Source organism: Phoenix dactylifera, chromosome 11, assembly GCF_051530095.1.
Source record: "Phoenix dactylifera cultivar Ajwa chromosome 11, Ajwa_hap1_PhDact_Kaust_v1.1, whole genome shotgun sequence".
In the NCBI taxonomy this organism is placed as follows: Eukaryota; Viridiplantae; Streptophyta; class Magnoliopsida; order Arecales; family Arecaceae; genus Phoenix; species Phoenix dactylifera.
Window position 1 is genome coordinate 1,252,073 of NC_143200.1, and position 27,203 is coordinate 1,279,275.

Sequence of the window (27,203 nt, forward strand, 5' to 3'; positions counted from 1 at the left end):
TTATTGCTATATATGTTTTCTATTGTTCATATATTAATCTTAATGTAAATAACTTTGATGGGTGAATCGTTACTTCTTGCAGTGCTTTATTTGAGACTTGTTTCTACAGTTGAGCAAGACATTCTCTATAGCCTTGCTCAATAAGAGTGCTACTTTATATTTGCTATTTCTTTGATAGTTATATAGTGTGCACAATCAAAATTAGCTTTTGTTGAGATAGTTTGACTCATGAGTCATGACCCTACTTGATCCTAATCTGAAATGTATTTGAAGACGTGGATTGGTTCGGGTTCAAAAACTAGACCCAATCTAAAATCCAGATTGAGTCTAGGTCTTGTATTTTTCCACCCAACCCAACTCGGTCCAGCCTATATATGATTCAGGTTTAGTAAGTTTATATTTAATTATTGATCATTATATTTTATCTATAAAAGAATTGCTACATACTTGACTCAAACTGCATATTTGACCTAATACAGTCTTGACCCGAAGCATTTGAGTTGGGTCTAGGTCAATCTTGTCCCCAATCCAACATGAATGACCCACCAGATCTAAAATTCTTTCCATGGCTCTGGCTCGATCAATAATGATGTGGGTCCGGATCCAAAATCATGACCTGAACATGAAATGTCCCGGCCCTGCCCGACCCATTTTCAGCACTTTGTTAGTCTTCATTTTTTTTTTTTTTTTTTTTTTTGGAGGGGGGAGTGATCAGCAACCTGATTGGCTTTTTCTTGAGAACATGGACACAGGTGTTTGGATTTCGTTTTGTTACTTGCCGGAATCTTTTAATCGGGCCTGATGGGTCCGTATCGCTAGTGTGTTAATGGGCTGGAGCCAGCCACCGAGAGAAGCAAGCCCTTTGGCTTGGGCTGAGGCCAGAGAAAGAGAGGGAGAGCCGGGGCGCCGCGGTGGAGACGTTCATCGGAGTCACCTCCGCCGCGCCCGAGGAGGCGCGCTTCTTCCTGGAGAGCCGCAACTGGCCTCCGCACATCCACTCGTTCTACGAGACCTCCTCCTTCGATCCCCACCCTGCTGAAACCCAAGGCAGGCGGCGCAGGAGACGAAGACGAAGACCGTGCCGACGACGAAGGCGAGGATTATGTGCAAGATAACGACGTTCCGCCAGCGGTCGCCGTTCCGTTCGTCCGAACGACTTTGGAGGCGGGATCGCGCCGGCGGGCGGCGCGGGGAGGGGGGGGGGGGGGGGCGGGGGGTTAGGCCGGCGACGGAGGCCTTCGGGAGCCGCCCGACCATATATATATATACCCTCTCGAATCTGAACCGGCGGTCTGGTCCCGAATCTGACAGCGATTTCGGTGGCACTTAGGAGTACTCCACCGGCCGCGAGAAGAAGTGGTGATTGGTTAATTTTGTTTTTTTAGCTGATTTTTTTCTTTATTAACCTCGCATTTGGTTGAGAATTTGATGGTTCTTGAAAAAAAAAAAGAAAAAGAAAAAAAGATAGATGTTCTATCACGTATCTATTCTTCTTGCCCTCTCTTCCCATAAAAAAGTGATCTTTATTGATTCGGAGTGATCTTCTTTTGATAAAAAAACGGTATACATTGATCTGGAGTGATCTTTCTTCCGATAGAAAGACGATGTTTTTTTTTTTTCATGAGTCATAGGTGAGCGTGAGAGGGAGGATAGAGGAGGGATCGTTTGAATATTGAAGCGATTGTGGACTGTTCTTTGTTAGATTCTGCATCCGTGAGACCTAGGAGACGCGAGCCATGCAGCGATCTTTATTGGATTCTTCATCAATTTAGTCTTTGCAGCTCACTGCATGTCGTCCTGTTTGTTGACGTGTAAAGTTAATGATTACCCATCCTGGTCATATTTAGGAAAAATTTAGTTGGTGCAAAATTATAGGTTCATGGTTGCTAATATTTCAAATTCCAATTAACTTTTAATGACTTGCATAAACAGTCGGTTTTATAACAGATCATGTTGTTGAGAGATGAAATTGATGAAATTTTAAATGAATGATATCCAGTCTTAGTTCCTTAGTAGATTTAGATGCATAATAGTAAGGATATCAAGTTCTGCAGGTTCTCTATCGGAAGGATTAGTTAAGAAGAAGTGAATTTAGAATGATGGAGAGTCAGTTCAGATTAGATGATTGTGGTCGATAAAGATTAGAAGAGGGTTCAGTAAAGAGGTCCTGGATTTATTTTCGACAACTATAGAGAACAAGGCATAACAAATACTGGACAGGACATGAGCAAGAAACTTGTCATAAACTTGCACTTTTGAAGTATGTAGCCTTGTAACTAAAACAAATGAGAAGATCTTTAAGTATGATTTAAAATGGCTGTGATAAGATTTGGGATCTAGGACAAGTGGAATCGGAGTGAGGGTGGGATTAAACCTAAGTCTCTTGTATCAAATACAGGAGACTTTATCAGTTGGCTAGTTGACACCCTTAGAAAAAAACATTTCATTAAGGTGCTTTTGAGAGGTCATTGAAGATGTGATTTGAGACCAAGTTGTAGGCGAATTTGAAATGTTTTATTCTTTTGGCTATGCTGCTTGGTCTTATTAGTAGCATAGAACTTTTGGGCAGTTGAAAAGGGTTAATGCATGTTTGGCTAATTTAGCTTTGTTGTGTATGCTCTAGATAACTAATAAGGTAAATCTTCTTAAGCACCACCTAGCTTTTTGGATGTTTTCGGTGTTGCTTAAAGAAAAGTACTTCGTAACTTTTAAAACAAAAAAAAAATGCTTCCTCGAGAAAACAAATTTGGGCAATAATATCTGCAAAGTGCTTTTACAAGAAGAAAAGTTTTTAAAAGTGCTCTAGGAAAAGCTAGAAAACCTAGCTTCCGGCTTCTCCTTTTGTGGGAAGAACTTTTTAAACTGCAGAAGCAACGACAAACACACCCTCTATGTTTCATGACAAGTTCCTCTCCTTGCCTAAAATTTTTTTCATTGGAATTTGAGATCGGCATAGGGATTGATGTTAAGTTAATTTATAGGTAGTCATATAATGATCCTTGAGTTTAATGGGGTGGAACAAGGCTTGTTGGTTATGGTTGATGTTAAGGTTTTCACTTTGTTGATAGGAATTTCAGTGAAAGATGCTCTATGTCACAATCTGCTATGTTTCATTTCGGTCACTTTAAATCTAAACCTAATATGTTGCAACCTATGTTATTTCTTCTATGCAGAGCATCAGGAAGTCTGGATGCCCTAAAGAGCTTGAACCATCAGGTGGGAGGACAATGGTTCATGTCAATCTGGCAAGGAGGAAAGAAAAGTGTCCTGTGGCTCCCCCTACCAACTTAAACTTTGATCACCACTGTTTTCTCACCTCCGGTGGTATCTCAAGGTAATAATCTTCATTTCCTGTTGGCAGGAACCTGTGAAATTTCTCACTCCATTTCAAGGTGTAGGAAGAACTCTTTGCAGTGGATCTTCAGATTACTGTCTCTCAGCCTGCTGTTGCTGCTGCTACACCCCTGTACTCTTTCTTCCCCATTTGTAGGCCTTTCAATTGATGCTTCTTTGTCATCTACCTCAATTCATCTAAGGTTGGTGGATGGCACCTGAATGGTTGCACATTTCAATACTCTCCATACAAACAGTGATATTCGGCATTCATTGATGCATGAACAACCTAAAGCAGCAAGAAATTTACAAGCTAAAGATGGTTGGTTTTCCGCCCAAGCAGCATCCTGATGATAACAATATGATTGAGGAAGCAGGGCTCCCCAATTCAGTTGTCATTCAAAAATTCTAACTCTGCACGGAACTGCTTAGGACTATAGCATGGAATGAATTTTTTTCAAATTGTCTTCAAACCATCAGATTCTCTTTAGAATTGTTGGACTGGTTTGACCAGATTGGTCGTGCCAAGATAAAGTCAGGAAATTCATTCATTTGGCAGGAAGCCTAAGGAATTGTGTGTTTTGTTAATGATCTGTCCGATTGCCTACTTGGTCCATCTCATATTTGATTTAAGTTGAGTAGGTTGTTGGATGCAGGTTCTTCTGCTTCTATATGGAGAGGACAGTTAATGTTGGATTGAGTACCAAACATGTGTACTCAAGATATGTGACAAAATCTTCATCTTGATTTTTTTCTTTTTGATCTCCTGTTGTTTGCTTGTGGACATTTTTGCTTGTATGTTTTCATGTACTTGTATTTGCACAATGTACCTCTGTGAAATTTTCCTCTGTGCAGTTGATCTGTCATAACTGCTGCAAAATTGACTGTTTAAGAGCATGACGGCTAAATATTGCTATTTTCTATTCCCGCGTAGTTCTTGAATCTAAAACACTCTTCGATACTGTTTAGAAAGCGATCTTGGATTGATTTTCTTTTTTCCCTGGACAGACTAAAGGTAAGACGGGCCTCTTCGTTTACTTCTCCTGCTAGGCTTGGTACTGTTGACGAGTTTGGATTTGCCCTGCTGCTAAACCGGAAGAAGTTTTCTTCTATAGCTTGACTTACCTATCCAATTTTTTTAAAATGCCCTTCCAAATTTCGTATCTACCAATTTCAATAGGATTATTGAGAATTTTGTTGGCTGGGCCATGTTTTAACACAGCTAAAGTATTGTTGGATGAATTTATAGCAAGGGTATAGCTATGCAGTAAAGAAACTTATTGTACATGTATCTACAGGACCCCAGTAAGCCAGGCAAGCTGAAGCTCTTGGTTCACTCTATGATTGGGCCAAGCTCAAGCTTAGCTCAATTAATCATGTAAGGTGTTACATATTCCGAACTCAGTCAGGAAAATTTCAATCTCAGTTCCCTTTATATATACATATATAATATATAAAGGTAGTAGCAAGGGGTTTGAACACCAGGAGGAAAAAGATAGAATATTAGCATTAATCTAAAACTATGGGGCCACGGGCAGTGATCCTTAAGAGAGATAACAAAGTTGGCTAGCCAAAAAATTAGGCAGTTGGGGGCTATGTGATACTTGAATTCCAATTTTAAACTGAGCACAATCTGCTTCTGAATTGCTATCGTTTTAACCTCCTCCCCTTCTTTTTAGTTGTTTCAAAAGCTTTAAAACTTATTTTTGTTTAGTATCGCATTGGTTTAGTTATGTAACAGCAGGTTCTCTTACTTCTATATAGAAATCCTATCCTTTGAAGCCTGTGTGCTTGGCTCGGTCAGCCATGCCGTGTGCAAGGTGTACATGGCCTCAAGAACACCACAACCAATCTTGTCTTTCTCACCATTACAACTTTTTTCTTACATAAATTTGCTGACTATTGCACTTCCTAATTCATAGATTTCAACCAATTACCTACATGAGATTTTTGCTTATTATGATGATGATACCCATGATGATCATGTGGTGATGGTGAATTATGCATCTGTTATCACCCGAGGAGGTTTCATCATCATAGCTCGGAGGTCATTCATCTCGGATAAGATATTGATCTGTATTAGTATTACACACATGTTGACATGCAAGATGCATCTAGAGTCTTGCTTGTTCCCTGCAAATATAAACTGATCATGTTTTGAAATACCAGGTGATACGATATTAATTTATAGGTAGCTGGACAGTGCTATTTATTGATCATAATAACTAATATCTAGTATTTAACTCTAGAGGATTCTATATTAATTTTTAAGGGTTTATAAATATGGTGATTAATTGAGTTTCACTTTAGATGCATTAGTCATTTCAATAAACCTTTTCAGAGAGTGGATTGACTGAAATGCTACACACATAAAATTTGAGCTGTTTACTTGAGCTGATTAATTTGCAAAATATTTCTTCTAATATTTCGCAAAGTATTCTATATCTCCATTGGTAGCCTTGAGCCGACATCATGCAACAGTCACTAAGGTAGGTGTTCTATACATACTCTCTTTTAAAAGAAATAAAACATATACATCTGGAGAGAAATAAGAGTTATGGAAGAATACATCTCTCCAAGTTTTCAAACAACATGCTATGCCATTATAGCAAACCCTCACCTCAATCTTTGCTCATTGTTATAATTGCTATACCAGCAGTTATTTGCATCAAAAAATAGAAGTTCAAAATTTGAATATTTAAATAATAATTATTATAATGGCAATTATAATGGTGTTATAGCATATAATAACAAGAAAATAATGGCTGTATTTTTTCTTGCACTTTTTATGAAATAAAAGTATTACTTTTTGATCATATAATCACTTTTGGAATAAAAATTAATGCAATATATTTTATTGGAGAAAGAAATAAATAAAAATAATAATCATCATTTATATCTTAATATATTATTATAACAATAAAGAATATATCATAATGTCCCTTATTTGTTTCATCCACTTCTCTTTAAAACCAACAAGGAATGAGTCTGCACTTATTATATAAGAAATTATTCTGTATTTAAAAATGCTAACACTTGATACTCAATTGGTTATCTTCTTTGAATAAAAATTATATGGGACGGGCACTACAATATATTATATGAGGTGGGACTCCTATTTTGCCACGTTTTCTCTAGCATACATCTTAAAGAGAAAACCTAAAAGTCAAATAGAAATAGAACTTCTCCTGCTGATCCAATATGCCAAAAGAGATTATCCATAAAGATAAACTTTTTTCTTTCTCATCAAGTCTCACCATCCACCCTTTTTTTTATCAAACCATTTATCTCACCCTTTAGATTTTTTTTCTCCTCGTAAGTTCTTTTCTTTCTCTTCCAAATTTTCCTTTCTTTTCTAGAATTTTTGCATCTAAGAGCTCACAATATCTAAAGAATAATATGTATATAATTTCTTATACCAGATGAAGCTTAAAAACTATAGATTAATAAATATTATATTCTAAAAACTATATATATATCGGTAATAATTTCAATATATTTTTTTTCCTATTTTTAACTTCTTATCGTGGTGGTGGCTTTAAGGCCCTCTTTCTACATCACTTCTCAAATGCATCATATGTATCGAGTTATAGTTTTGCAGTGCATGTACGTGCAACCCAAGCAATAGCGCTGCATGAGCAAAAGGTGCTCAACCCTGATGTGCCCTCGTAGAAATTTTGGTTCCAGCGGCAGTGGATAATTGCAGCAAAAAAAATAGTTCTGTAATATTTTTGAATTCCTCCACATCGTGAGGGTATTTTCCTAATGCATCTTATTTGGAGTGTCTGCAATATTAATCTCCAGTCGATTCTATGCTTTAGCAAAGTCTTCAAATGACGACTTTTTCTTTCCAAAAGAAAACCTATGGAAGGCATTGGATTCATGCTATTTTATTATTTTTAAACAAAATCATAGGACAACCTGAGCAGTATTTAATTAATGAAGGCTTAAAGTTCCTAAGAGGGAAGAACTCCAACCAAGGCTGAGGTTCTTTCTCTCTTTCCAATATTCCTTGCGGTCAAACCATGGGAGCAACCTTCAACATTCCAAAAGCAGACGCTGCTTCTTTCACCTGGTCCTTTGGATTCCCCCAACCACCTGCCAAGCGATATCGCGCCAAGCGATCCAAAGCTTTGGTCGTGACGCATTCCAAAATATCAACGCAGTGGAATGAAATCAAATGAACTCTTCTTGCACGCTCTTCGACAATTTCCCATGCAAGTGTCGATGGCCATGGAACCCCTCGGATGTCCCATATTTTATTTTAAGCAAGCTTACAAAGCGTGATATGTTCCCCTTAGAATAAAATAAATAAAGTCAGCTGTCTCATCAACTATAAAAGGCCTGCGCAGAGGCTACAACAAGATCCGAACTGTGAATGCCTTCAGGACAACTAGGCCTGAACCCTCTCTCTCTGCTTGGGTTTTGCCCCTAACACCCGTCAATCAAAGTCGCTCCAAAGAGCTGGAGTAGGTGGAAAGTGCACCCTCCCCCTCTCTCTCTCCCCCTCTCTCATTCTAGTGGGAATTCGTGAAGAACAGAAAGATATCTAATACGTATAGGTTTTAGCTAGATCATAAGGCAATCTTTCGGCAAGGGACGAGGACTTATGAGCCTAGCTGATCTCATGCATGTACTTGGCTGCTTAATTAAGGAAGTATAATCCCCTGCAACCGAGAAAGATCCACCACCTTACGTCGATCCTCCCGTCTATCCGCCACAATCGAGCCTTAACATGCGCCATAGTTTTAAATCTTAATCTTTTCTTTCGTCGTCTAAAATATCTTAAAGGAATGGAAGCTGGAGGGAGAGGGGCCCGGGGAGTAAGTACAACGTCCAATCAAAAACGGCATAAAGTTGCAGCGGGCTCGCGTACTGCTCCATGTGAACGCACAGGATTCTCCCATCCCCTCTTTTCCATAATGATGACACGTCCCCGGGGAGCGTGATGTCCGAGTGAGAACTAGCAGTAGCGAGATAAAAGAGCGCATGAATGAGTAGTAGCGTGGTGAAAGAAACGAAGAGAGAGAGCAGCGAGGGAAAGTTATGCCCATCTCCGGGGGCGACATGACAACCGGTGCTCTCTCCGCCACACGCATGGAATGGAACCCAAAACGGCACCCGGCAATCCAAGGAAGCTCTTCGCGTCTCATGGAAACCATCTAAATGGAAATCAATGGCGGGGAGGAAGAAGAGAGAGCTTTTTTTTTTTTTTTTAGGCTTACGTTTACGTATGAGATACGTACGTGTACCGGGAAGCGTGTTTACGTTTAGCGAGGAGTATAAGGGAAGGGACCCACATGATGTGATCTTACTATCAAAAAGATGCGGGTGTCCTTCGTGGTGTTTGAGACGGTGGATCTAGATTCCTCGGCAGCGATGGAGGACGGAAGGGGGAGAGGTCCTTCCTTGGTCCCGTGGGACTGCTGAGTTCGAGGGCGTGCCACGGAACGGAAACGAAATGCGTAAATAAATAGTTTTCGTAACCGCTGCCGTCCGCCGCTGGAAGGATGATCTCCGGGCTGTATCTGGTTTGTGGGTCCGTTGATGTATTAAATAGTCTCTCGTCTGGCACCAGTGAGCACTGCACAGTATCTGTGATTCTGTGTCGTGGATCAGTTTGTTTTCTTTCTTTCTTTCTTTCTTGTTTTTAGTTTAAAAAAATCCTTCTCTGAGTAATAGAGAGAAATCCCACCCTAGAGCTGAAAATGAATCCAAATATGCTTTGAGCTAGGTTTGAGACTGTTCGGGTTAGGCTCAGCTCTAATTGATATTTGGTTTGGCTCATGCTTCATCCTAAACCCGAGCTAGAACCAAACCTGATCTGGCCTTGCAGCCAACTCGGCTAGAATTGGCCTTTAGAACTTTATGCTTGAGGTCTGACCTAGGAACCAACATGTGTGAGTAGAATTGGCCGGAGATTGAGGATTTTAATCCCTTGATCTCTAAAACTATATTCGGCTTTTTCGCCTATTTTTTGATTGATGATCCCCACTCTCGTCTTCGTTGCCCCTCTCATCCAGTGATCCTTCTTGAGTCCTATTCCTTCTCTCGGCCTCTCATGTTGATTTCCGCATCACATCCCCCCTTCCATCATCGCCAATTGCCAATCCAAACTGAGGATTGGGATTGTATCTTTCGCATGAATGCGAATCAACCATTAGATCACCCACCCCACAAATCTCAAAGCGGTCAGTGAATGATCCAATGATGGATTCATGTGAAAGAAAATGAATCATTCTTTCGCGTGAAGAATACATCCCTAACGCCCAAGCAAGGCAAATGGTACCCTCTCATTGTTGTCCTAGTTTGGAATCTCTTTTCATCCCTTTCTAACTACTTCCTACTATTTGCTTTTCTCTCCATAATCTTTCTCTTTCTTTCCTTATCTCAGTGGATGAAACTAGGTCGAAAAGCTTGCCTTGAAGATGCTAGCAAACTTAAAAAGTATAATTGTTTCATGTTGAGTTGCAATTAGAGATTCCAATTAGGGTTTAGGAATTAGGATTTAGAGATTATTTTTTTTTTTTTGTATGGATAGCAATTATGATGAAGGTTTCAGTGATTTTATTTATTCTAATACCATGTACAGGTGATTTTCTATCTCTGGTCAAATTCTTGCCTATTAATTAGAATTTCATCTTTACTATTATCATATGTTTTAAAGTCTAAATAAATGATGCACATGTATTTTTATTCTGTCCCGCTATAATATGAATCTGCCCTAAATTTTCTTCTTATTTATTGGATGTCATCACAGCCACTCTTGGGACCTTATAGAGTTAAGATTTAATCTATTTCGATGAGTTGTTGAATTAATTGACCTGGCCTGAGGTGGGTTATAACTAGCTCTTTGATAATGAATGGCTTCAGTGTGTTTACGGTATTTAGGTAATGGGATTCTCAAGCAGGCTTGTACTCCTCAACTTGTTTTTTTACCCTTTCCTCGGAGAAGATGGAATCGATTTGAGGTATGAACAAAACACTTATTACAAGCCACTCACCATGTTATATCCATAGTATATATATTATTGTTTATATGTGTTTTAGTACATATACCATCCATTGATTGCTATTTTAATTCGGTAGTCCGTATATTGTTGCTCGGATATTGATTTTGTTTTAACAGTTTGTACTATTACTTTGGCAGATTGCTTTACGATATAATGACTCATTTAAATGTAGGTGAAAATAAGATCGTTGATAATATATAGAAGGGATGAGAATGGTATAATTGAAGAAGATGATAAAAATGATCATGATAGAGGTTATAAGACAAGTTTCTGGGTGTGGAATCATTTTGTTGCCGAAAAAAATTGATGAATTTACAGCTACTTGCAAATATTATAAATAAAATGCTAAATAGTAGTACTAGAGGTGACACTAGTGATTTAAAGTACCACCTTCAAAATATTTGCAAGAAATATCCAATGGTCAATGATGTTAATCAAATACATGTAGTAACTAATTTTAAAGATCCAATTAAGTCTTTAAAATCTAATCAAAAAGAGAGTGGAAGATTTTTTTGGAAACTTTATAATACATGCCGAGCTTCCATTTTATATAATTGAGCATCTGATTTTTTTTTGAATTTTATGAGCACTCTGCAGCCATTGTTTAATATCCTAGGTCATAGAACTGCATAAAGAGATAAAATGGCTATTTACCAAGAAGATAGAAAAAAATTGCTCAATGTATTTAAAAAAATAAATTCTCGTGTCAGTAACAATAATGGAGGAGCAAAAATAGAGGAAAGATGAATATCTTATTTTCTTTTTTTGCTTAGCATTCTGTGAATTTTAATTGATTATGAAACTAGCTTGTTTAATTGGATGGGCCTAGACAACATAACTTATTAGAATATTTGAACATATTTGTCTATTTGGATTGTGGTTAAGTTGATATGGACATGAATTGCAGTTAATTGTCGGATATAGACTCATCAAACTAATTGGATCGTGGGTATATGATTTGTGGTTAATTATGTTTTTGTTTTTCTCTTCTATGTGCTTTTTTCTTTTGTTATCCTAATTATTTTTTTTACAGAATTTTTTTGATATAGAGAAAATTTGGATAGGTTTTTTGGGAAGGTTGTTTTATGTTGGATGTTTGTGTCTTGTATGCTTTCAAGTTTTTCACATATAATATTACGGTATGATCGAGATGATTTATTAACTATATTATATATAATATAATTATTTATGATATCATTTTGCACTCTATATTTATTATATCATAGTTATGATATTGTTTTATTTAATTATTTAAATATGCGTTGCAAAGATTGTAAAACAAGATCCAATAATTTCGTACACTTCCTGTGTGTGATGATGAGCTTGCTCGATCATTCATGGTGGTCCATTTGGATGACAGGACAATTATCTCAACAAGAACAAAACTGGTTACTGTTGGTGATTGGAAGGGGTTGTTGAGGCACTTCTGCCCATCCCCATCCCAACGGCCCTTTTTATTTTTAAAAAAATATAATAAAATGTTTTTTTTGTAGGTAAAAGGCAGCAAAATACCACCCAGAAATAAGTATGTTCTTTTAAAAACTTCAAGTAGAGATCTCACACGGGACAACGAATTTTTAGGCTAGGTGCTCTTTCACTTAGAAAGAGACTTGTTCATATGCTTTGATGGTACTTACTATAGTTAGGTGGATAGTTTGTGATAGTCGGTCTTTTGGTGTCTTGAAAATAATTGGATACTCAAGCCGCTGCTCTGTCGAGGGCCGACTCTGGTTGATTCAGCAAAATTGGAGGGCTGCAGAGTCAGCGATCAGATCGTCTTGCAAGGAGCATATCGAATGGGCTGTTAATTAGGGAGGTCTTCAGGGAGTAGCTGGCCAAGAACATTATGGCCATTCTGTTTTCTACGAGGGAGACGAGGGATAAGTTGGTCTGAGCGGCCACATGTAGGTCCAAGGTGCGGGCCACGGACTTACAGGAGGTGATGGAAGAGGATGCTGTCAGGCAAATAGATAGTAGATGAATCTGGAGGATGCGTGTTCACCCCCGTATAGTCTTGTTTCTATGAAAGATAGCGTGGGGTTGTTTACCGACTAGGAGCGTGTTGACATGGAGGAGAGTCAAGATCATTCCGAGTTGTGGTATATGCTATGATATGGAGGAGATCATCAGTCATGTTCTGCTTGAGTGCCCGTGAGCAGTTCATATCTGGAGGTGGGTTGCATTCCCTTTGCCTCAAGCCATCTGATCTGCTGATAATCTACTACGCCAAATGAGGGTTGCCATGTGGAGCTCGTGAACAATGGGGCAGGGAGTCACATGTGCGTATCTAGTGTATCATATATGGTTGGATAGGAACGTCCGAGTCTTTGAAGATAAGTGGGCGTCTTTGAGAAGTGCGATGGAGAGAGCTCTTCTTTAGACTGTTGAGGTTGCCAGGGCTACTACAACGACCTCTATCTAGGATGGTCAGAATATTTGGGACTCTCTTTCTACTGTTACAGCGCCCAAGATTGTCCTTGTCTCTTAGGAGCCTCTACCATTCGGTCATCTTAAAGTGAACTTCGATGGTAGCGTCTCGGGCGATGGAGATAGAGCAAATATGAATTTCGTGATCAGGAGTCACGACTCACGGCTGATTGCTACAGAAGGACGTAGCACTGCTAGAGTGATAGCTATAGGGGCCGAGCTCAGGGCAGCATGGGAAGGCATCACTTATAGCCACATATGCCCATTTGAGTCTCTCCAATCCAAGAATTCAATTCTATTTAAATCCAAATATATATATCTTGATTAGTTTCGTAAGAGTCTATGCTATATTATTTCCTATTTCATATGAACCTTGTGCCAAGTTGGTTATGATGCGCACGTAACTATGTAGAAATTCAAAAAAAAACGCTAGATATTATTATTAGAATTTTTTGATCCTATATGGTTGTGCAAGTTTTTTTGGTGTACAATAAAATTAATACATACTTGAACAGAATCTTATATATTCCTTTTTTTTCACTCCAAAAGATTTAAATTGTTAGAACATAAAACCAAAACGTGCGTCATATTGGATAGAAGCGGCGACGGAGCAAAACCTCACCCAAATTCCACCAGCTTCTATCCTTCGAGCGAGGAGCGTTTCGGACAGCAAGAAAGGACATCCACTCAACTGGCACAGCAGGAATAAAATGGTTCGGGTGTTGTGCTGCGACTCTCGGATCATTTTGGGGCTCACTTTGTTGTTAGCCGTGTGGGAGCGCAAAGAGAGTGAGGAGGGTGCCGGGGGAGAGAAACTGGAGGAGGGAGAGAAGGGGTGGAAGGACAGCTAGAGACATTCGCACTGTCCCACTATACCTTTCCCAGCTTTTCTGGCTGCAGTAAGTACGACTTCATTTTGTATTTTAAAGTAATATCAAAAAAAAAATTATCGAATAAAATTCACTACCACAGTGCTCGTGTGATACAATCCCTCGTGCTGCAATAATGGAGGGGAGGGGAAAGAGAGAGAGATGGGCTTGAGGCTTAGTTTGGTGTCTTATGGATCAAACTGAGGAGAGGGGGGTGAGAGAGAGAGAGAGAGAGAGAGAGAGAGAGGGAGGGAGAGATGGGCAACTGGCAGGGCAGGGGAATCAAGGGCCCACCACCCCAGCACCTAGCTATAAGGAAGAGGGAGGGGTCTAGGGCGCACTGAGAGGTGCAATCCGTCGCATTCAAAGCTCATATATTCTCCAACCTCGTGGATTGTCGTGTGGTGAATATTAATTTTATATCACTCATTTATCCATCGCTAGCCTCACTTTACTCATCCTCCTCCTTCCATCCACTGTAGTTTCACTGCTATCAACCCCTGTTCTCTCTCTTTCATCTTAATCTCAGTGGAAGTGCAGCAAACGAGGAGGCGGGAGTTTCCTGTCACAGTTATTTCTTGATCTCTCTCTCATTTTCTTTTGGTTACGTTGGGAAGGAAAGGTTGCAGGTGGAGTTCCCCTTCCCGCTCTCCACCTCCATTTCTTAAACATTAGAGATTAATCTAAGTTTTGCCCTCCCCAAATGTTAGCCCATGCACACAAGAAGGATAGAGAGAGAGAAGGCCATTAATAATTGAGACTGCAACATAGGATTTTCCCTGTGAAACGGCTTGGCAAAAAGTAGCAGCAGGAGTGGCCAGTGTCGACCAGCAAAAAACCCGGGAGTAGGGGATAAAAGGCATTTCCCCAGCCCAGAGCTAAAAACGCTGCAGCTCCCATTTAGTTACCAGACAAAGGAAGAAATAATTATCATCATCATCATAAAAGCCTAATATATACCAACCCCTATTTATTCTTTTCTTTCCCACGCTCATTCCCTCGCTCTTTCTCTCTATCTTCTCCCAGCATCCCGCACACGGAGAGAGCTTTCTGACGAGAGAAATGGAGGGCCGGAGCGGGAGCGGCGGAGGCGGCGATAGCTCGTGCCTGATGGGCGGCTTCGGCGAGGGCAGCGGCGGCCTCTCGCCGCTCATGATCATGCCTCTTATGGCGTCACGTTCCATTCCGACACCAACTCCACACATGTCCAACAACGGTCTCTTCGTACCTCCCCCGCCGAGCAACGCCGGCGGCGAGGACTATGATAACAACGTCATCAAGGCCAAGATCATGGCGCATCCTCAGTACCCTCGACTCCTCTCCGCCTACGTTAACTGCCACAAGGTATACAGGAAAAAACATGTGAACCAAAAAAAAAAAAAGAACGCAGGCTGGACTTTATATGCATATAATATGGACAGGTGGGAGCGCCGCCGGAGGTGGTGGCGAGGCTGGAGGAGGCGTGCGCGACGTCGCTGATGATGGGCCGGGCTTCGTCCTCGTCGGCGGCGGCTGGGGATGGAGGGAATGGCGGCGGCGGCGAGGATCCGGCGCTGGACCAGTTCATGGAGGCCTACTGCGAGATGTTAACCAAGTACGAGCAGGAGCTCTCCAAGCCTTTCAAGGAAGCCATGCTTTTCCTCTCTCGGATTGATTCCCAATTTAAGTCCCTCTCCCTCTCCACTCCCCCTCCTCCTCAAGGTATACTCCCTCTCTCTCTATCTCCCATATCTCTTTCACAGCCGCCCCCCCTCTTCATTTTTCTTTTTTCTCTCTATTATATATACTTATGTTGTCGAGATCTATGTCCGCTCTTCTACGGTCGAGAGAGAGAGATGACATTAATATTATAGTTAGACATATCCATGGGGATGTGCTTACTTTCTGTAACATTCTTATGTGTCGTTAGCTCATACAAAATCTTGCATCAAAAGTATGATCTGTTGGTTGACATGCACCTGGAGTGACTTAATGTCTTCCAGCTTTTTTTTTAGTTATTATAATCTTTCTTCCAAATGAATGTGGTCCAGGAAATCTGGGAGCTGGCTATATATTTCATGTATGGTACTCGCATCATCATGAAATGGTGTGTCTGTTATCTCGTGGAATAACAGATGGTCGCCTTTTAGCCTGAACATTCCCTTCCCAGAAGCGCAGGTAGCCTTTGTTTGGCGTTAGTTTTTCTCGTTGCTGGGGTCATTTTCACTTGGTGGCCAGGTATTCTCGAGGTTGATAGCAATAAAAGTGACTATTTTGCTGCGAAGGGTTTATTTTTTCTTGGGGGATGTATAGTTCTCTTAACATCATTTCAAGTTTTTTTTTTTTTTTTTTTTGCCACCCTCCCTGCAATCTGCAGGAGAGTGATTCACAGAGAAGCCTTCTGAAGGAAATAAAATTTTTTCTCTTTTTTTGCCCCCTTTCCTCTCATCTTAGTTTCTACAGTATGGTTGTTAAAGTCGAGTGATTTTATCATCTAGGTTGACCTCGCTAGTGAAGGTGGTATTCTGGCGAAAGTGAATTCAGTTGGCATTTATGGTTGTCCATGGGAGTACGTTCGCATGGGGCTCTTGAGAAAACTTTTGCATAAACTCTGAATATCTTATGCCTTATTATTGGGCACAAATAAAGATAATATTTCATTTACATAATAACTTGAACCATCCTTACTTCCCCTCCTCGAATGTCACATTTTTTGGATCATTCTCTATGCCACATCAAGATTTTAATATAGTGCTTTTTTTTAATTAACATATTGATGTTGAGTTTGTTCAGGATGTTGAGTGATAGGACTATATTCAAGTAGCCGGCTTCCATTTATACCCATTTGTACATTATTTTGATGTCAAATCAATTTATCTTTTTTTGATGTTTAAATTTCTCTTTGAGAAAGCTTTTTGCTTTAGTGTATGGCTTGTCTTTTGATGCTTAAATTCAATATAACATTGTCTTGTCTAAGCCAGAGATTTAGTTTATTATAGCCTGTGTTAGGCGATTCATTTTCATGGTATTGCAAATGAAAGCTTTCTTTTCTTTTCTATTTTTTCCCAGATCCATCCAGCACATGACTTCAGTAATTTCTTGCAAGATATTTCATGCTTCTTTTTTAGAAATTCATCCAACGCATCAAATCTGTCTTTATCTTCCAGCGTACTTCGTTTTTATTTTTTAATCCATTCAACACATAAAATCTGTTTTTTTCTTTCAAGATACTTGTAGCTTTTTTTAAAAGGAATGCACTCAACCCAGGAAACAGATTTATCTTCCAAGGTGCTTCTGTGGAATAAATACTGCTTCACAACATTGTCATAGTTTTATTGATCATATTTGTGCTTAGCTGGGAATGGAAGCTTTGGGTTGGGGGGATAGCACTCCATATTTCAAGAGCTAAAGTTGAGAAAGTTTATGAAAAGGTGGATATGCTTTTGATGCTGTAAGTGCTGGTGTATATGTATGCACAGATATATATGTACTTGTATGTATATATTTTTATCCAATTCTTGTGTCTTAGAAGCATATGCTTATTCACTATTGCATGGACTCGGATATGGGAATTAGATTCGGATATGGGACAAGTGTTTTGACTCGGGAAGTGAAAAAGAAGTTGCCGGGATACATGGAAAATGTAATTATATACACATATATTGCATATATTAAAATAAAAACTACTATTTGTTAAAGTTTTAAATATTTTTTTCCCTCACCTATGCTATCCAATTAGCTGAAGGATTTTAGAGAAATGACATTTTTATAAATCTAGTTTAATACCTACACTCTTGACCATTCTACATCAAACTGCTTTTCTGAAGTCCAACTCTCTACTTATTTTGAAAAGCTGCTGTTAAATTCACAAGTATTTAAGTGTCTGAAGTATATCTGATTTAGATAGGTATCCAACACATTCTAGGTGCTAGACATGAGGATCTAGGTAACACAGCTTGAATTAAGCATTCTAGATAAATGCATAATTACTTAGAAATGAGCTGCTGAATATCAAATACTTGTTATAAGTTATTGGTCACTAGTTATCTTATTGAATTCTTGAAATAAACTATTTAGATCCGTCATTTCCTGTTTATTATCGTTATTCTATTTTAAGTATACTTCTGTCCTCTTGTGTCATTATCATTGGTGACCAGTATATATCGGAAATGTAATTTATATTGTGACTGCAGCATTCTTTTTATTTACCAGTGTATGTAAGTTGAGCCACACTGTGACATATAACTGCACAACATTAAAATTGGGTAAATTTGAACAAGGATATGAAATATAGCAAGAGTGTTCTTAAAATAATTGAAATTCTTAGTAATTAAAAATGTAAAAAAATCTTTTATTAAAGTGTCCACTGGAATCAAGATTAAGCATTTCATAAAAAATAATGCACCTCTTACATGTGAATTTTAATTTGCATTTACCCAATATTAATGTTGCTTATTTTTTTAAAGAAAACCAATTATGGTCTAAAATTGAGTAAAAATGCTGATCCTGTTTTTTTTTTATTTTTGCAGTAATTCTTGTTCTAATTCGCTTATCTTTCCTCCTGGTCTGGTATTATTTGCTGTGCAACTTGTGTTATGTGTCTAACAACATCTTTGTGATGTTCCCTCTAAGGCCACCATCTTTTCTAGCTGATCTTGACTAATGGAAATACCAAGATGAGATTAGCAAAATAACTAGAAAGTAGAAGAGAAGAAAAGAACACAAGTAACAAGCAAAATTAAATAACAAAGGAAATTCAACCTCCTTCTTTAACTTCAGAAAATAAATTCAAATTACCAGCCATCTCAACATAACTTTATAGAAAAGAATAAGAACATAAAACTATCTTTATGCTGATTGTGTTTGAATTGTTTTTCGATATTCTAAACCTTCATTTAACAAACTAGAACAGCCTCTCAAAAGGATTGGTCACATGTTGATTATTGAGATGTTGGCCTTTTGTGGATAATGTGATCTGGTAGCTCAAAAAATTGGATGATAGTAAGTTATGGGAATAAGTGGTGCTTAGCATGACCAGTATGCTGATTGGTAAGGCTTTTAGATATTGGATATAACATTGAAGGTTTGGATATGATACTTAGTGACAGGGATGAGGTAAGTTGGGTTGGTAAGGATGAGATTGAGTCCGTTGGAAAGAGAGTTTTAGTAGGGTTGCACATGGGTTGGGGTGGTCCTAGGCAAGCTTGACCTTGACTTGACCTGTTTATGTTTTTGGGTCTTGATTTTTGTTGCAAATCCCACCCATTGGCTGATAGAGTCTGGTCAAGTTGGGTCCATAAAGGAAACTTTAGACCCAGCCAGTCACTTGGGTTGGATTAGCTAGCGTCAAGCATGACTTGGACTCAACACAAACAATTCAGGTTCAGGTTCGGATTGGATCTATAGTTGGAATCAACCATTTAGCCATCCTTTTATGACTAAGATATAATAATTGATAATAAAAATAAAATCACTAAAATTTTCAATTAAACTAAGGTTGCTTTTGGTTGTCGAATAAGTTTGGAGGCATGGTATGCTATACCGGCCTGAACCGGATGGTACAGGATGTATCATATCGTACCGATTTGGTATCGGTATTCGGTACGGATGGCGTACCAACATTCAGTACGTCAAAAAATTTTTATACCGTACCGTATCGATGTTGTACTAGTGTGGCACCGGTATGGGGTTTGGTAGCGAGATGATGAACCTTGCTTGGAGGGAATAAGAAAAAATCCGAAGGGAAAGAAGATGTAACTAGGGTATTATAGAACGGTTGGGCTTATTCAATAGGATTAGCGTCTTTGGTATTTGGTTAGTGGAATAAGTGTGAGGGGAAAAGGGGGAGAATAGATTACATTCAATACACTTTGGCTTTCATGATGATTTGTCTTTTATCACAAAGATAAAATTTCCCTCTCAATTTTGTGCGCTTAAGAGTGGATAGAAAAGTGGCCTGAGGGTTGGGTTATGATGGAGGAGGTAATAAGCCTATCCGCCCCTCCTCATGGATAAGCTTATCACATGATATAGTGGGGAAATTGGGTTATGTCGCTGGCCAAAAGTGCATTTGGTAGGATAAGAGAGGAGTTATATCCCCAATTTTCAAAATGTATCTAATTTTTGACGACAACTTGACTGCATGTCATCCAAGAATCAATCAAGCTTGGTCTAGTGGGCCTGAACTGAATTGGACAAGTCAACTTGACCCATTTGCAGCCTTTGTTTTCAGCTAGTTGAAAGTTTATCCCATTCATGGTGAAAAAAGGGGCCATGGTGGAATTCTCATCTAAGCGTTTGCTTTCCTTTTGGATTTTGTCGACCATCAATCACTTTGTTGGAAGAGACTCGACTTTGGGATTGCATTCTCTCACTCGTCTGCTGTGACGGGCATGAAAATGTGAGATATTGAACATGGATGTAGGTGAAGCTGTCATATCGCTTGGTAGCTCTTATTTAAGAGGCATTTTCTCGATCCGCTTCAACTTGTTTGCCACTTTCTTGTACAACTTGAGAATTGTGATTCTCATCATGCTTTGTGCCAACTTGCATTTGGAAATTGTGAACCGTAGCCAACATATAACCCATATTTGATCGGTCCATGGAAGATCCATCCTAAAAGATATAGAATAACCATCGCATGTTAGTTTGATCCCATGGTGTGATTAGCAAAATATCTATAAAGTAGAGAAGAGAAAAGAACATAGGTAACAAGCAAAATTATATTACTACTAAGTTCCACCCTTCTGCTTCAAGTGAATGAACTCCAATTACCAGCCATGTCAACATTCTCTATGGAGTTGCTTTTATAGAAAAGGAAGAGATAAGAAATAAGACTATCTTTATCTTAACATGGTTTTCCAATAAGCCAAGCCTTTATTTAACAAACTGAAACAACATTTCTGAGGGATTGGTTGCCTGCTGATCCTTGAGGTTCTGGACTTTTGTGGATAACAAGGAAAGTTGGTAGCTTAAAGAATTGGATTATAGTTAGTTATTTGTGATAAGTGGTGCTCAGCATGACTGGTATGCTGATGGATAGGCTTTTAGACATTGGATGTTACATGGGGAGGTTTCGCTCGGGCTGATACTTGATAAGTGTCGAGAAATTTGTCTTATTTTGATATTCATGACAAAGTCATGAATTTGTTGAAATTATTTGAGTATGTTTTGAGATCTCATTTGAGCTGAGAGAGTCGCAAGTAGCAGTCCTAGTTGTCAACCAAGTCTAGCAAGCTCATTATCTTGGTCTGCGAATGTTTTGGGCTTGTACCACTAACATGAGATTCTTGGATGGACTTGGTTTTTTAATCTGAGAAAGACGCTTGGTTTTTCTTTGGTCATTGAAGAAGAGTGAGGCCCGGTTATTAATTACAGGAAGGTGATAAAGTATATTGGTACAGTAACTCTGGTGATGTAACTATGGTTCTAGGGATGGCGGATGGATGATGCAAGTCTCACATGCAAGCGAGACTTGATAATATATTTCAATATCGACTTTGTTCCGCTATTGCAAATCAGTTCAGCTTAGGGGTTTTATTATTAGAGTGTGATACGAAGATTTCAGTGGCACATTCTTTTCAATGAATATCATTGTCATTATTTAAAGACCCCAGTGTAAGGTTTGTGGTGACAAAAGAAGAAGGCATGGATTTTTGAGACAGAGCTAGAGGACAGTTTTAGCAATGAAAAGGGCTTCTACAACATAAAGCTAGATGTTTTTTCTCAAAAGGCTTTAGCCAGTGAGCTCTTGTATTGGATCTACACTATTTACCAAAAGGAAGGGTTTCTCTCAGGGGAGTGAATATTACTTCAAGGGATGAATATTGCAAGGGGATTTATTGTATATATTTTTTCTGGAGTGGATTCTCTCTCAGCATCTTCATATTGTAGATGTAGCTCATTTTGAGGGAACCATGTAAATCTTGGCGTTTTCTGTGTTTTACTCTTTGCTTGCTTATTTTCTGTTTTATTTTGCTCTGTCCTATCAGTTTGGGGACTATTGCTGCAACAGGAAGTGGGGTTGGCAAGGATGATGTTGAGTCTGTCGGAATAAGAAAATTTTGGACTAGGTGGAAGTGGATCCCATTCAAGGTGAAAATGGCTGCGATGGAATGGTTGGTTGGTGATTGGGAAGGATTACACTCTTTTTGTCAGTGCTATTGGAACTCTAAAATTGTTGCCAACAGTCTGGCTGGGGCAACTTTATGCAAAAGGCTATCATACAACAAAACTTCTGATTAATTGGTGCCTAGGGAGACCTCAGTTATCTAATGCAGTTTAAGCTTGTGCGCTCAAGATTTATTTTCACGGTTCCCTAAGATTTTTAAAGACTCTCAAAACGAAAATATATTAATAACATCTACAATGTGGTGCCGTGTTTGTCTTGAAGGAACAAACATGGAGTAAACCTTACCTCACTAATTTTTCTTTGATCGATTACCAAGCTTCTCAAACTCAGCGACAATGGAAGTTGATCTCCATATAAAGTATGAAATTTGGTTGTTTGTAATGTGCTGTCTATTTTGACTTGTTACGTAAATAATGATTTTTTAATGAAAGTTAGTTAAATTTTTGAAAATATAATTTTAGGTGTGATTGTGTTGATCATGTGGAAGTTTAACATGCAATTAAAAAGAACTTAAAAGTCTTCACCTTATTCTTATGAGTTACTCATCGTCCTAACTAGATTGAATCCTTCATTATAATGAACATTGTGAATGCTCAGACATCTAAGAACATCAAGTTTCGAGCAGCAACATCTTTAGGTCATATGATATTCAAGAGCTTGGATGTAACCATATTTCTTGAAATGATGATTCAACAAATTTATATGCATAATGAAAATGTCCACATGGGAGGAGAAAATTGCAAGAAATTTTAGTCCTAGATATGACCAAAAATTGAATTACAATATTATGGAAAATCATTATTTATGATTAGAGGCATGAGTAGTTCCAATGAGTGAAAGAAATGATAGTCTTGATGAGTCCTGGTGGAAGGTTAAGGAGATCAATGAAAGCCGTCATAGATACTGGTAGTTACATGGAAGGTCCTCCTTGGTGATTGTCGACTAGTAGGATCTCAAGGATTTTTAGCAAGGTTTGATGCTGTGTCCAACATATTCAGTTTTAGATTGGCTTGGGCTGACCTGGTGTCTGACATTAGCAGTGTTGGTAGTATCGACCAATTTCAGCTGTTATTGTGGTTGCTTTTGTTTAGTTTCATTTGAAATGGCTCAATGGTTCAAAGATTGGTCAGAGTTTTGTCTGGTTTCTTCTTTTTTGGGGTCTTTTAAGCTGTTTACTAGGGGAAGAGTGAAAGTGAAGCGTGGGAGAAGTGGACTTTTCCCATTGAAGCTCTTTGGCTAAATAGTAGTGCAATCTAAACCTGACAATATGGGATTCTTTTCTCTCTCTAAGAAAATGAAAATGTGAAATTTATGCTCATTGTTTGGGTGTTGGGTTCTGAAACCAGATTATGTGTAATTACATTATTATGCATGATAGTGAAAATTAAGTCATTTTACTTATTATTAATTTTTTATTTTCTAACATAGGAAATAAAAAAATATATAGTTCAGAATTAATCAAGGAGTTAGAGAGGAAAACTAGAATTAGAAAATATTCATTATGATATGCAAGTAACACTTAAAAATGAGAGATGAAGCATGTTTGGGGTTGCAACAGACTAAAACCAGCAAGGTTATACACAAATTGTCCAAATTAATTTACATGTACTTCAAAAGATTGCATAATTTTTTTTTTCTAGTTTGCTGTAGTGTTGAAACCATATTAAATGCCTTTCAGAAAAAGATATCTTCTTTTAAAAACAGTACAATCCCCTTACCAAGAAAAGGAGAAGAGACTAAAATCTCAAGATCAATTTCATAACAGCAGTCGACACTCTGGCACGTTGTTTATGAGGATCTAATGAATATATGTTCTGATACCAATTTTCTAGAGAGCAATAGAAGCACTTGATGTCTATTTATGTCAAAATGTATGCCTGGGGAGACCAATAAATAGTCAGCAGTGGCAGCAGCAACAACAAAAGCATATTTGTGTGAAACTTAGCATATAAGACTCAATCATGACTACATCAAATGTGCTGCCTGTTCTTTTCCACCTCTTTCTAATTCTCAATATAACACTTATGCCTTACATTGTCACTTCTTTGTATAGTCCATACATGCGTCTTCAAAACCCATTACATAAAGACATTACTTTCTTAGTCACTTATGCATTGCTACTAGATGTTAATTTGATTTTGCTTTCTTCAAAATTCATGGAACTGCCATCATACTGAAGTAGAACTTGGGGCTTCTCTGCTGAGGAGAGGGGCTCCGACCATTTTTGATTAGTCCATGTGAGGAAGCAGACTAAGAATACCCTGGACTGATGTTTGTCCATGGCTAGTTGTATTGACACTAATTTATCATTAGATTTCAGTTAAGAGCCAACAACTAGCACCTGGGATATGACCCATGGATCTGGCTTGTGTTTTATAATTTGCTGTTGATTATTTTCTAAGGCTAAACACTAGAAGTTACAGAATTTTGGTGACCGTTTTCTATAATCCAAGACTAATGCTGTAACAACACATATTTTGATTAGATGGTTGATGTGTAGGCAGACACTTGTGGTATTATGTGTTTTTCAGTGTTTTTGTTGTGAAATTGTGAAGGATCATTCCAGTATATATTTCAATATGCGAACTATATTTCTCATCATATTTTGATATTCTTATATTTATACATAATATGAATTGATTTCTGGCACTTGTTTATGTTTGGCTTGTAGCGTTAGATGTTATGTCCAATTGAGTATACATGAACATTTACTCAAAAGGGTCTGCTTGCAGGAAGATTCAGATTCAAAATGAAGGTGGTGAAAGTAGATTTTTTTTTTATATATATAGACTTATATTGGCATCACTCCTGTTTGTATTGTCAGTGCCCACGATGTCATTAGATGTGCACTGTCCCTTCTTAAAATCCTGTAAGCATATCTAAATGCTTCCTGCATTTTCATCAAAATAGCAGATTCTTTGGCAAGTAATGCCTTTATTGCCTAATAGTTTTCAAAAAAAAAAAAATCTTAATTCTTCTTTATTAAAACTTTGTTTTACCGGCTATTAACATTAGCAAGTTTCCCCACATTTTCTGTTCTGGTTTTTGTGCATTTATTTTCTTCATTAATCTTATCCGTGAGTAATAAAGTAGTTGACTTTCAAACATCTGAATTTTTGATCGTCTTTATTCCTCTCATTTTGCACATTTCCTGTATGGTTTGTTGATTGTATTTAAACCCATTTTGCTGAAACTTAAGACTTTGCAACGTCTGCTGTGAGCATTTTTAGGTTGCTCTTGCTATATACTGCCCAGATGTTCCACTAAAAATGCAGGTACGCATGCCTGTGACGGGTTACAACAACCCTAGCTATAAACAGGTTATATAAAAACATAGTCATGTCTCAAAAACATAAATATTAAAAAAACTTAATTTTATTTAATATAAAGCAATGAAGGTGATATCAGGAGGAACCTGTTGGGCCCTAGTTTTGTTAGTTTTATTTTTTTTCCTTGGCAACAAGGTTCTCTAGCTTTTCAAATGATACATTTTTCATTAACAGTTTCGATCTGATTTTTGGATTATTTTTTCTCAAGTGTATGGGGAGCAGTTGGAAAGGAACGGATCATCTGAGGAAGAGTTTGGTGCATCTGAGAATTATGTCGATCCTCAAGCTGAGGACAGGGAGCTTAAAGGTCAACTCCTTCGGAAATACAGCGGCTATCTCAGCAGCCTTAAGCAGGAATTTTTGAAGAAGAGGAAGAAAGGGAAGCTGCCCAAAGAGGCCCGGCAACAGCTTCTTGACTGGTGGAATAGGCACTACAAGTGGCCATATCCTTCGGTATGTTATCGATACAAACATGAGTGATCCTTGTCAACTTTGCACATCATATCTTGTGCGAGTGATCTAGCTTTAATCAAATCATTTGATATACGCATGATTTATGTTCCATGATAACAATGGCTAGGTCTTCTGACTATAGGATGGTGCTTTGGTTTTTGCTATGGTTTCTCAGGAGGCGCAGAAGCTGGCACTGGCGCAATCAACGGGACTCGACCAGAAGCAAATAAACAACTGGTTCATCAACCAAAGGAAGCGCCACTGGAAGCCGTCGGAGGAGATGCAGTTCGTGGTGATGGACACGGCGCATCCTCACTACTTCATGGACAATAGTCTTGGCAATCCCTTTCCCTTGGACTGTGCCCCGGCTCTTCTTTGACTTCACTCTATGGATGTTCTAGCTCTCATCTCTGAACTCGTGTGTATGATCTACGTAAGTTAGAGTTTGTACGTGTTTGCAGCTTGGACGCTTATCATAATGCCTGCTGACCTATGTATGAGTATGGAAGCCGTTATTGTCCGTCTGTAGTTCTGCTGGAGCGGACGTTCTTTTGGACGCTGTGCTTTGGTTTGTTCCGCCTAAGTGTCTTCTGGGGTCCCTTCTGATTGCTGTAGCAATAATGGATTGTAGTGTCTATTTGGGTACTGTCTCCACTGTGATTCATCACGTTGATGTCTAACGTGTATTGGGAGTTCTATTCTGATGCATGGTGGTGTCTTATATATCAAGAACGGATTCTGTCGTGATTCATCGTGCCGTCTGACGAGCATGGGCCCCGTTAGCTTTCATGCATGCAGTTTTTTGTTTGCCTTGTGTTTGCATATGATATCTTAATCTTCTTTTACAGCAATAAAGCAGTTCCATGCATAGGGTATTGGCTGTTGCATTTTGATCTTGATTCTTTGTGCGTGGCATGGAGAAAATAGTAGGAATCAAACGCAAGTTGATCATAAGAGATAAGAACATCATGGATTTGAAACTTAAATCGAGAAAGATCTTAGGATGAGTCTATGATGGAGTGGTACTGTGAAATAAACCTGATATACTTTTTAAGTCTCGAAATTGATTTCACTCCGTATGCGAAGCGACTCCTTGCGTTCGGAAGCTAACCCGAGACGGTCACAGGGTGGTGGAAATGGACTGTATGTTGAAGTTGATTGCAGATTGCTTCAGAAGTACATCCATGAAGTAAGTTAGACTTCGAATTTCTTTGAGGTTCTTTGACTAATCTCGACTCCTTCGGGTGGTAGGATAGAGGGTGAAAGTGTCTCCATCTTGTTTGCCATGCATATTCTTCGTATTGCTCCGGACTAGGTGGAATCCTGTAAAGCTGATATGGTTGATGGAAGATTGAGATCTCTTGGTGAATCAAATGTTTGTTGCATTCTGGTGGCAGATTGCCACGGGAGTTTGAGGTCTGTAACAGATTTAATAGTGGAGAATCAAATGATGTGAAGCTAAAATAGTTGCCAATGACAAGTGGAAATTCCAGAGCATGTCGTGTACATTTAGTCCTCAAATGGTGAAGATTTTTTTTTTTTTGGTAACGTTGATTCTCCTAACCCCAATCTTCTACTATAATAAAAAGAACAGCTAATGCTAGTTCAGCCTTTCAGTACCATGTTTAATTTTGAATCAAACAGGTAGTATTAAACCAGTCATTGTTAA

The 27,203-nt window shown here is 38.6% G+C and overlaps 1 protein-coding gene and 1 long non-coding RNA gene across 4 annotated transcripts; both read left to right on the forward strand.

Annotated features, from left to right (window-relative positions):
• The first annotated feature begins 1,236 nt into the window (after nucleotides 1-1,236).
• LOC149751588 (uncharacterized) lies at nucleotides 1,237-3,921 on the forward strand. The gene is made up of 2 exons (XR_016397825.1): nucleotides 1,237-1,359; nucleotides 3,174-3,921. It is a non-coding gene; the product is annotated as an uncharacterized LOC149751588 (long non-coding RNA).
• A 10,070-nt stretch (nucleotides 3,922-13,991) lies between these two features.
• LOC103711557 (homeobox protein knotted-1-like LET6) lies at nucleotides 13,992-26,281 on the forward strand. Of its 3 annotated transcripts, none has more exons than XM_039116003.3 (5): nucleotides 13,992-14,271; nucleotides 14,669-14,986; nucleotides 15,064-15,343; nucleotides 25,290-25,534; nucleotides 25,710-26,281. In XM_039116003.3, the coding sequence occupies exons 2-5, from the start codon at nucleotides 14,705-14,707 to the stop codon at nucleotides 25,911-25,913; spliced, it is 1,011 nt and encodes a 336-aa protein (XP_038971931.2). In that variant the 5' UTR covers nucleotides 13,992-14,271; nucleotides 14,669-14,704; the 3' UTR covers nucleotides 25,914-26,281. The 3 variants fall into 3 exon arrangements, with proteins under 3 accessions (XP_038971931.2, XP_038971930.2, XP_017699631.3); XM_039116002.3 differs by having other exon boundaries at nucleotides 14,031-14,212; XM_017844142.5 differs by lacking the exon at nucleotides 13,992-14,271 and having other exon boundaries at nucleotides 14,305-14,986.
• The last annotated feature ends 922 nt before the right edge of the window (nucleotides 26,282-27,203 follow it).

Excerpts from the sequence above, each read along its gene's own strand:
- LOC103711557 (XM_039116003.3), top strand. The coding sequence starts at position 14,705 with ATGGAGGGCCGGAGCGGGAGCGGCGGAGGCGGCGATAGCTCGTGCCTG. Across the intron at positions 15,344-25,289 it reads CACTCCCCCTCCTCCTCAAG|TGTATGGGGAGCAGTTGGAA; the intron begins GTATACTCCCTC and ends TTTTTTCTCAAG. Across the intron at positions 25,535-25,709 it reads ACAAGTGGCCATATCCTTCG|GAGGCGCAGAAGCTGGCACT; the intron begins GTATGTTATCGA and ends ATGGTTTCTCAG.